This window comes from Odocoileus virginianus, chromosome 20 (genome assembly GCF_023699985.2).
Source record: "Odocoileus virginianus isolate 20LAN1187 ecotype Illinois chromosome 20, Ovbor_1.2, whole genome shotgun sequence".
Lineage (NCBI taxonomy): Eukaryota > Metazoa > Chordata > Mammalia > Artiodactyla > Cervidae > Odocoileus > Odocoileus virginianus.
The window spans coordinates 49450201-49460891 of record NC_069693.1 but is presented as its reverse complement, the minus strand read 5'-3'; the positions used below and the strand labels follow the sequence as shown (position 1 = coordinate 49460891).

The following is a 10691-nucleotide window of genomic DNA, read 5'->3' as shown; positions in this document are numbered from 1 at the left end:
AGGAGAAACCCAGGTCCCGCTCCGGGGCCTGTGCTGTTCCCAGGGGTGGGGGGGGCGTGATTTCCCCGCAGCAGAAGCAGGCTCTTCACTGGGGCCACAGAGCCACGGAGGGTGCGAACCTAATGCACTGAGTGTGGAAAGCCACGGAAGGGGACACGGCCAGCCTGAGAAAGTCCATCATTCAACACCAGGGTCAGCAATGGGTTTATTCAACCCCTAACATGGGTCCAAAGTGCCTCCCTCTCCATGTTAGATTGTGCTAGGAACCGCGTCACACAGACACTGACCACAAACCACTGACACCCAGTGAGTGCGGGCCGGCTGGGGAGCTCATTTCACCATCACCCACAGTGCCTAGGAGCCACGGCTCTGGCCCCGAGGTCACTGGGGTCCCGAGCGCGCCTGCAGCCCCTGCCTCCAGCATGACACTGTTGGCCGGAAGGGATCCCAGCGACACCGACCTTCAGGACGGGGCTGCCAGGGCTCCACCACGTGCCCCGAGACCGGACCTATGGGAGAAAGGACTACTTTGCTGTCGTCCTTTTCCCGACGTGGCTCCAGACTGCTTACGAGCGTTTCCCAGTCACGAAGGCCTTCCAGAAGCAGGAGGTCTGCTCCCTGGGGACTGTTCTCTGATTCCCGTTTTAACCACAAAAGCAGCAGCTTATCGAGCATGGCAGGCTCCTGGAGCTGGCAACCTCCCCGGGCCTCAGAAGCCCATGCGGGGCTTCTTCCGGAGCCGCTGAGAGCCAGAGCGTGTGGCCAGGATGCTGGGGGTCTGGGAGGAAGGCGGGGTGGCGCCCTCTGGGGTGTCCCCTCGGGGCAGCTGCTGGACCATGCCGTCCCGGGGGGTGTGCTGCCTGGAGGGTGTGGCCCGGACGCTGGGGGTCTGGGAGGAGGGGAGGGTAGCGCCCTCTGGGGTGTCCCCTCGGGGCAGCTGCTGGAACGTGCCGTCCTGGGGGGCATGCTGCCCTGAGGGTGTGGCCCGGACGCTGGGGGTCTGGGAGGAGAGTGTAGAGGCCCCTCCTGGGGTGTCTGCGTGGAGCGGCAGCTCAGCCATGTAGTCCCGGAGGGTCTGCTGCCGCTCCGAGGGGACGCCCTGGGCCCAGGGCTCCTGGGTAAGCTCCTGGGAGGGCGGGGTCCTTGGGGGCTGGGGCCTGGCCTCGGGCACCGTGCGGTCTGGGCTGGGCGGGGGGCTGGCAGCATCCGAGAGGTCCACGCGGCCACTGAGGGAGGAGAAGGTGCTCGACAGCTGAGTCCGCCGCTTCTGCCGCTTGGGCTGCTTCCCAGGCCCCGCGCGGCCGCCCCGCCGCCTCTCCCACCAGGCCGCCGCCCCGAACTCCCAGGCTGCCTCCAGACGCTCGCTGAGCTCATCCTCGGGGCCAGGCTCGGGGGCAGGGGGCCGCTCCTCCGGGGGGAGCAAGCCCAGGTCCCTCTGCTGCAGCAGCCGCCCCTGGGCCATGGCCCTGCGGAGACCCTCGGGCACCGGCCCCTCCATCTTCTGAGGCTCGAAGCCGCCCAGCAGCCGGCGGTGGGAGAAGGTGGGTGCTGCCCACACTGGGGGAGCCAGGGGCACCGCCAGCAGGGCCTCCAGCCACCAGCTGCAGCAGGCAGTGGCCTGGGGTGTCCAGGAAGCTGCGGGGGCATGAGCGTTGGGCCCGGGGTCTGTCTGGAGGTGGAGACGCTGGTAGAAGACGTCTCCGGCTGCGGAAAGCTGGAAGAGCGACAGCACTGGTGTGGAGGCGGGGGGTGGGATGACAGCGGCCAGACCTGGGGATGGAAGGACAGTGACCAGAAGGCCTGGGGGGTGTGGCTCTCTGCCCGCTCCGGCCCCCAACGCACCTATGGTGGGCGCTTTCAGACGCTCCTGTAGCCTCCGGTGACTCTTGGGCTCCAGCAGGGGGAAGGCAGAGAGGGAGTCGCTCCTGGTGGGGAGAGACTGGGGGAGCCCTGCCAGCCGGGGCATGGAGGCCCCCGCTCCTGTAGGAGGGACAGACAGCTGAGGCCCTGTCCAGGCCTGCCCCGCCCACCCCCCTGCCCCGCCTGACCCCTCACCTTCGAGGTGCAGCAGCTGTAGCTCTCCGCCCTGGCCAGCCAGGAGCAGCGGCTGGGGGAGGCCCGGGCGCGGCGGGGGCAGCAGCTGGGCCAGCAGAGGTGCAGAGCGGAGGCCATGGTTCCACTTGAACAAGGGCACCAAGGGGAGGCGCTCATCCACCAGGTAGACGGAGAACTGGCAGAAGACGAGGCATGAGACTGATGGGGCGGGGCGAGTCTCCCTGGGTCGCCCCCCGGCCCCTTCCAGAGCCCCATGTGGTTTTCAAAGTAGCCCGGCTCTGCACAGGGGGCGTCTCTCCAGCAGGTGTCCCTTGTCCTGATGGTCCCGCTGGGAGAGGGGCTCTCGGGAGAGGCTTTCACAGCCTTCCCAACCCTTGCCCGAGGCTGGCACACATGCCGACACCCAGGAGCGCCCAGGGTGCTGACAGGGCGGGGTGGGGCGGGGCGGGGCCAGACCTCCTCCCCTTCTGCCCCTCTCCCTCCCTGGCTGCTGTCCAGGGCCCTGGGACCTGTGCCTCCAGTCACCTGAGACAGGGCAGGACAGAGAGAAGAGGAGGTGAGCCCACCTGGGTGCAGACGAGGTGGAGCATGGGGTGCAGAGACTCGGGGCCAAGATCCCCCAGGTGCTGGGTAAGCAGGACCCGCTCTCCTTTCTGGCATGACGCCTCTGCCCCTCCACGAAAGAGCAGCAGACCACAGCCTGGCGGGCCCTGGGGGACACGATGGGTCAGCTCTCCCATGGTCCACCATCTGTGGTTTCAACCGGCTGGGGACTCGCTGGCCCTGCGGCTCGTCACGCCCGCTGGCAGAGGCCCCCCCACCCCGTGCCCTCACCTGAGTATCCACCATCTTCACTCCGGTGCGGTCACCCACTGTCAGCACTCGAGGGTGGGCGGTGAAGTCTGCCCAGCGCCAGGGAGAAGGGTCCCGGAACACCAGGGTCTCAGGGTCCTTGTAGATTTGCCGCAGCCTTGGGGAGACAGGCCAGCCGTGGTGGGGGGGACAGGCTGAGGGGGAGGACTGGGCACCCTGGCCGGGCCCCAGCCGGGTTCTGGGGGGCCCGTGTTGGGGTGTGGGTTTCTGTGGTAGAGGCCTTACCCATCTTCGGTGCTCCACAGACAGACGGCTCCGGAACGGCTGCAGATGACCATCTCTCCGGGCAGGTGAGGGCTGCAGGGCACACGCATGAGGAACGCCCGGCCACCCCTTCTCCCGAGCCCGCCTCCATGCACACTGCTCCCTCCCCCCACGCCCTCACCTGAGGCTGATCCCTGTGGCCCCCTTGTCCACCTGCACCACCTGGAGAGGGGCTGGCTGCCCCTGCGTACTGACCTTCCACAGGGCACAGTGGTGGTCAGAGCGGACAGCCAGCAGAGCTGGAGGAGGGAGAGGGTCAGGGTGAGGGTGAGGGTCAGCAGCAGGAAAGTAAGCCAAGGGAGGCGTCCACGGCCTTACCTTCTCCCTGCACGCTGCGGGTCACCACCTGCCGGACAGGTCCCCGGAGCTGGATACGGCCAGGGTCTCTGAGAACCTGGGGCTCGGTCTCTGGGGTGAGACTGACCTTCTGGAAACCTGTGCATCTTGCTAAGGACAAGTTCACGAACTCTGGCCACTCAAGGCCCACAACTCCCTGCCCATCCCTGGCCTGTGCCCAGCAAGGGAGGATACACAGTGTGTCCATGGTGCTGCCCACGGGGTAGACCAGCTGCCCGGCCCCGGGGGTCCTGCCGGGCACCCAAGCCAGCGCGCCCCCAGTGCAGACATCATCCAGGAGCAGCCGCTCCCAGCGCAGGGCCAGCTCCTCATGCAGCAGCTCTCCCAGGAGGCTCGCCACCGACGTGCTCAGGATCGGGGCCCCAAGGATGGAGAACCGGCGCTGGCGCTGGCTGAGGTAAGCCCAGGGACAGCTGGGGCGAGAGGACAGCAGGAGGGTCAGGCCAGCCTGGGGAGGCCCAGTATAGTGGACGCGTTTTAAAATCAACCTAGAACTCCTTCCTCTGCAAGAACACCCCACCCTGTTCCTGTGCTGCAGTCACATGACCCAGGCCTGGGCACTCGGGGGTCACCCCAGCCACAGTGATGGGCTCATGATGGGCATGATACCCAAGCCAAGCCGAGCCAAGCTCACCCTTCCTGGGACTTCTGCTGGTGCCTCAGGAAGGCCACTAGCCCTCTCCCTGGAATCAGTGGCCTCTCCCTGGAATCATAAACCACGTTGCTGCCACCTGGAAACAGTCTGCCTAGGAACTAAGCCAAGCAGAGGCAAGTGGGTGAGAAGGTAAAGGTAAAGCTCTACTAACACCTGAACGCCTGGATGCAGCCATGCCTGCACTCCATGAGCTTACCGTCCTTTTCCCCTCCACTGCTAGCACAGCTGGGGTTTGGATGAGGAAGTGTGGCTCATCCGTGCACTGGGGAGGGCAGAAGCAAATGTTGATGGGAACTGGCATCCCGGCCTGGATCCTTCCAGAGCCCCACCACCGGCTAGGCCTACCCAACCCGTCCTCTCTCACTAGCCACTTGCCCCCAGGGCTGGTGTCCACCGAGGTCCTGGAGTAGCCTCTTCACACTGACCACTGTCTTCGTCTTAGAGCGGCTCTGTGTAGAAAGTCCTCGTCAAGCTCACACGCCCGAGGGCCCACCCCGATGGGAAGTGGGGCGCCCCCCCTACCCCCGGGCCAGCCAGGGTTACTCACATGTGCTCCTTCCAGTTTGAAATTCTCCAGCAATAGCCTCCCCAGGGGTGCAAAGGCTATGTCTCCGTGGTTCCACAAGAACCGGCTGACCTGCAGGAGGAAAGGAGGCCGGGTCAGGAGGCACAGCCCCGGGCCCATAGCACTGTCCCCCGGGTGGGCCCGCGCACCTGCTCAGTAACATCCAGCACGGCTCGGGGATGTCTCCGGAAGTGGTAGCCTCCCCGGAAAAGCAGATCTTTGGCAGTCAGGCCGGGGTCCCAGGGATCTGAGGGAAGAGGGAGGCTGGGAAGGGACTGAAGTAGAACCAGGCATCCCCGTGCCTAGAGGTGCCAAGGACCCTGCTGGGTGGAAGGAAGCAGCAGGGGGCTGGGGAAGCAGCAGTGAGTGGGAGCAGCTCGGGAGGGGCCCCCGGCCCGAGCTCCTTACCGGGGCCAGGAGGCAGCAAGGGCAGGGGCCCGGGCATGTCCGGCTCCCAGAGCAGGTCCTTGGCCACGTGTGGCGCCCTGTCCTGAGGAAACACAACCACGGCCACAATGTGACAGAGTGAGCGCCCAGGCCAGGCCCTGTCATCAGCTCTTGTCTCTCATTAACTCCTTCAGTCCTACCAGGCGCATGCCAAGCTGGTCACTGTCACTTTAATGATGAAGAAAATGGCAGGAACGGGAAGGCTGTCCCTAGTCCGGGCAGCAGCCAGAAAAGAAAAGGGCTGGGATCTGGACTCAGGCAGCCTGACTCCAGTCTGTGCTTCCCACCTCCAGGCTGCACTGCTCTCGGAGGATGGCCCGGCCTTCACTGGCCGGCCCAGATCCCACCCACATGTCACTTATACTCGGGAGACCGTGCAGTCGCCTACAGGCTCCTCCGCTCCCCTGCAGGGCTGGCCTCAGACAACTCAGCTCCACACTCGGGGATGGTAGAGCAGCATGTGAGGCTCCTGATGGAAGCCCTTCCTTGTCAACGGAGCCCTGCCAACCCCCACCCCCACCCCCGCCACCTGTCCAGGGTCTCTCTTAAGAATTTCTCACCCATGTGCCTCTGCCCGGCGTAACCCTTAGCCAGCCTGTCTCTAAGTGGCAGCCAATGGCTTAGGCGTCCAGGGAAAGAGCAGGTGTTCTTCCTGTCCCGGGTCTCCCCGCCCCCCTCACCTTGCACTGTGTGGCTCCAGCATCTGTTTGGTTTCGCTCAGAGCTGTCCACACTTTGAAATGATTTTATCTTCTGACCTATTCACTTGTCAGTCCCCACTCCACCTAACTGTTCCCCAGGGGCAGGGAGCACATCTAACTTACTCACTCTGGACCCCCAGGGCCTGATAAGGCACCTGGCACACAGTAGGGCTATTCAGTGAGTATTCGTTGAACAAATAGAGAAAGGAGAAGGTTGGGGGAGAGGAAGGAGGGTGAACCCTCTGTGGATGGCAGAGCACCCCAGGTCCCCAAAGGACAGGATTCTGGTTGAGCCTGGGTCTTAGTAGATTTGTACCAAAGCCCCCCACCCTGCACTCCTGCCAACTGGTGTGACCTCTAGAATGGGGGGGCCAATCGATGTCCCCCCAACCGCCGCGGAGCCACCAAGGCTCTCCCTGCCATCCTCACCTGAGAGCCTTGGGGCGAGGATGCTGGCAGGGTCAGCGCATCTCTCCAGCTGCACATGAACGACAGGTCAGGGACATCACTCTGGCCAAGGGGGCCAGTCATGAACAACGAGGGTGGGAGGGAGCTGGGGAAGTCCATCTTGAAAAACAGGAGCCACTGTCACCCTGGCCTTCCTCAGAGACCTGAACCGGACAGCGGCTTCCGGGGCTCCTGGGAGAGTGAAGAGTGCCTTAAGAGGAGGATAATCTCTTTGGGGAAGCAGGTAACAAAGAACAAATGAATGTGTCACCAAACGCCCGAGAATAGTAGGTGCTATACCAAAACCAAGCAACCCGCCAGGAGGGAAGGGATGGCAGGGCCTGAGGGTGAAGCATCCGTAGCTTCATGAAGATGGTGTCCGGCACACACAGAACCTAATGACAGAGACAAACATGCCAACTACTGGGAAGAGAGTACTGGGCAGAATGAACAGCAAGAACAAGAGTCCTGGGACAAGAAGTACGTGAGAAGCAACTGGGCAGCCATGGGAAGAACTAGGGGGTGAGTGATGGGGACCGAAGTTAGAAGCTGGCTGGGTAGGGGTCAGCTTCCATCACGCTCTCACGTATCACATTATAATTACATAGTCCTACCTGGACGACAAGCCCCACACTCTAGGCTACACTCTCAAGACAAATTCAAGTTCCCCAAAGCCAGAGACGAGTCTGATTTGTCTGCCTTCCCACTGTCGAGTACAGTACCTTCCAACAAAAAGGAACCAACTGTACTGAATAATAATGTTTACGTCAAAGGGCTTTGGAGACTGCAGCCATGAAATTCAAAGATCCCTGCTCCTTGGAAAGGGAAGCTATGACAAACCTAGACAGCATATTAAAAAGCAGAGACATCACTTTGCCAACAAAGGTCCATATAGTCAAAGTTCGGTTTTTTTCAGTAGTCATGTATGGATGTGAGAGTTGGACCAAGAAGAAGCCTGAGTACTGAAGAATTGATGCTTTCAAACTGTGGTGTGGGAGAAGATTCTTCAGAGTCCCTTGGACTGCAGGTAGATCAAACCAGTCAATCCGAAAGGAAATCAACCCTGAATATTCACTGGAAGGACTAAAGCTGAGGTTTCAATACTTTGGCCACCTGATGCGAAGAGTCGCCTCATTGGAAAAGACTGCAGCTGGGAAACAGTGAAGGCAGGAGGAGAAGAGGGTGGCAACGGATGAGATGGTTAGAAAGCATCACTGACTCAGTGGATGTGAACTTAAGTAAACTCCAAGAAATAGTGACGGACAGGGAAATCTGGCGTGCTGCAGTCCATGGGATCACAAAGAGGGTGAACAACAACAACAAAATACAAAGTGCTCTAGAAGAATAAGCAGCTGTAATATCCTTTATTACCTACAAAAATAAGAGCAGTTCTCACTTACTGAGTGTCAGCATCTGCCCAACATGGTACTATAAGTTTTATTCTCCTGCCATTAGTATGGAGGTCAGAAAACAGGCTGGGAAAAAGCAACTTGTCCAAGGCCAATAGCGTGATCCTCCAGCCGCTCCAAAACCCATTCTGAACCACTTCTCTCCCTGCATCCAGAAGGGAGCACCAGCCTCAGAGCCTCACTAAGCAAAACCTTTCCCCTTAGAGCTACCACTGCATGTATCCATTTATTTTGTAACCTCTGTACCTCCAGGTACTCTGAGCACCTTGCAAAGTGCTCACCACACAGTAAATGTTGGTAGATGGTAAAGAATCTCTGCAATGCAAAAGACTGAGGTTTGATTCTTGGGTAGGGATGATCCCCTGGAGAAGGGAATAGCAACCCTCTGCAGTATTCTTGCCTGGAGAATTCCACAGACAGAGGAGCCTGGTGGGTTACAGTCCATGGGGTCACAAAGAGTTGGACACAACTGAGTGACTAGCACTTTCACTTTTCAAATGAGGGACTTCCCCGGTGGTCCAGCGGCTAATGCAGAGGGCCCAGGTTCGACTCCTGGTCACAGAACTAGATTCCACAGGCTGCAACTAAGAGTTCGAATGCCATAACTAAGACCCAGTGCAGTCATGTAAATAAATAAATAAATAAATAAATAAATAGTAATTTAAAAAAAAAAACTTGTCAAACGAATGTGTTTCTCAGGGCACAGGTCAGCCTCATTCTAATTGTGGTTTATATGCCTTATCTCTTCTTCAGGACTGCTCTCTGGGATAGGAACTGTATCTGATTCATTTCTGAGCTCCTGGCATCTGATTGTTACTGTCTTTCTCCTCCATCACAGGAGAGGACAGTGGTGGGAATGCGTCTTTTCACGAGAGGACCCTTTCACACTATCTCTCCACTAAAAATGAACACCATTGCCCTTCCTACCCACCTATAAAATCCGCCCCCATCCTTCAGATTTTGTCAGGAAGCCTCTCCTGGTTCCTCCAGCCCTGTCCCACATCACCCTGCATTCCTCCTCTGCAGCACGCATTGTGATGTGTGATAAGATATTTAAAGGTAAAGCTATGTGATTCCAAACTTAAGAGTCCCCATAGGGAAGGGACTTTATCCCCGGTGCCTGCCTTATTTACTACGTGATGGACAGGAAAGCCTGGCGCGCTACATGCAGTCCATGGGGGCGCAAGAGTCGGACACGACTGAGCGACTGAACTGAACTGAAATCAGTACGTAAAAGCTGAAGGCACAAATCCAAGAATAAGGAACTAGAAAGTCTCAAACAAACGCAGGGAGGCTGAGGGAGTTGGTGGAGCCCACGACCTCAGAGAAGCCCCGAGATAAGACAGCCTCGACTTCCCGCCCTCGTTCTCTCCCGGATCCTAATTTAGACCTCCGGAGTTTCCTCGGGTCTGCACGAACGCCGGGTGTGGCAATAGGTGCGCCTGCCAGGGTATGGGAGAGAGGATCAGGGAGGCCCTTCCCTTCAGACCTCTACTCGCCCACGTCCTCCCCATCCGTCTCTTCCCACTCCACGTCGAGGCCCCAAAATTTCAACACAAGAACAGCAGGCATCTCACACCAAGCGCTGTGTGCCAGACAGTTGTTGCTACGACGCTTTACAACGGCGTGATGCTCCCCGCTCCATGAGCCAGCGGCTGCTCAGCACCCACTCTGCAAAGGTTGGGCGACTCGTCCCAAAGCCACACAGCTTGGGGCCGGTGAACTGGAGAAGGGGGACCCGCCCCTCCGTCCCGTTGGAGCGGTGCGCGCACTTACGTGATCCCGTCGCGCCGTGCTTGTCTGGGAAACTGACCTCCGCGTGACGCTCGCCTGACCCTCGTGCTACGACGGAACCCCAAGGCGGAACCCTAGCTTCAGAGCCCTCAACCCGACAGCCGCACAGAAACGATGAACCGCCTCCCCCGGCTGGGCCGGAAACGCTCTCTGGAAGGCAGGAAGTCCCGCCTCCCAGCCCGGCCTCAGTGGCGCTCCAGAGCGCCACCTCCCGGGAAGAGGGAGAATGCGAGTGCAGACGGCGTCGTGGGTACTGGAAATTAAGTGAAAGGAAATGAAAAGTTGAGTCGCTCAGCCGTGTCCGACTCTTTGCGACCCCATGGATTGAAGTCCGCCAGGCTCCTCTGTCCATGGGATTCTCCAGGCGAGACTACTGGAGTGGGTTGCCATGCTCTCCTCCAGGGGATATTCCTGACCCAGGGCTCATACCTGCGTCTTTTGCAACTCCTACATTGCAGGCAGATTCTTTACCGCTGAGCCACCAGGGAAGTCCTCAGAATTGTCTTTCTTGAGGTCACTCCTTGAACCGTTTGGGAGGTTGAATCTACCTTGCTCCACATCTGTTCTTCCAAGTCAAATGTTAACAGGTTCTAACCGACTGTTTCTCTATGCCTTAGTGTCCACATCGCCCCCCTCCTGGCTCGTATTGTAGCAAGCAGCAGCAGCAGCAACAGCAACAAAACTTACAGACCGTAAGCTCAGTAACTGGTCACATTTTCCCAGTCACTGGCTCCTACAAGACTGTTAAAATTTCCATCTCCTTAAAGCAACATGGTAGCGAGCCATATGTAAATTGTCTTCATTCTTAACTTTATTTTTGTTATTTCTCCTTCGTCGCTAGACCCTCATTTTTAAGAATTGCTATCTCGACATGTTTTTACGAACCAACCCAAATTCACTTCTGAGGGGAAAAAAAGCGGCCTGGGGAGGGCAGGATATAAAATGACTAATTTTAGCTAAAGCCCACATGGAGCACTTACAATTGGCTTCAGGAAGGCTTAGGGTGAACAGATTTTAATTGTTGGCCCGAAAGATTTTGTGAGGCTGCTGCAAATGAAAACACCATTTCTTACAGCATGAGGGCCTCCCGTCCTCCCCTAGGCTCAGCTGCTTAAGCACCTGGGG

General features: G+C 59.0%; 1 protein-coding gene across 2 annotated transcripts; it reads right to left on the bottom strand.

Annotated features, from left to right (window-relative positions):
* Positions 1 to 187: 187 nt before the first annotated feature.
* On the bottom strand, positions 188 to 9703 carry TAF1C (TATA-box binding protein associated factor, RNA polymerase I subunit C). Of its 2 annotated transcripts, XM_020896652.2 has the most exons (15): positions 9549 to 9703; positions 6346 to 6555; positions 5178 to 5259; positions 4919 to 5016; positions 4752 to 4841; positions 4580 to 4653; positions 3724 to 3962; positions 3511 to 3627; positions 3314 to 3431; positions 3154 to 3225; positions 2890 to 3025; positions 2622 to 2765; positions 2056 to 2230; positions 1843 to 1980; positions 188 to 1770 (listed from the first exon to the last, which is right to left on the bottom strand). In XM_020896652.2, exons 2-15 carry the CDS (start codon positions 6481 to 6483, stop codon positions 710 to 712), a joined length of 2682 nt encoding a protein of 893 aa, XP_020752311.2. In that variant the 5' UTR covers positions 6484 to 6555; positions 9549 to 9703; the 3' UTR covers positions 188 to 709. The 2 variants fall into 2 exon arrangements, with proteins under 2 accessions (XP_020752311.2, XP_070307560.1); XM_070451459.1 differs by lacking the exons at positions 4919 to 5016; positions 5178 to 5259; positions 6346 to 6555; positions 9549 to 9703 and adding an exon at positions 4184 to 4302 and having other exon boundaries at positions 4401 to 4653; positions 4752 to 4774.
* Positions 9704 to 10691: the final 988 nt, after the last annotated feature.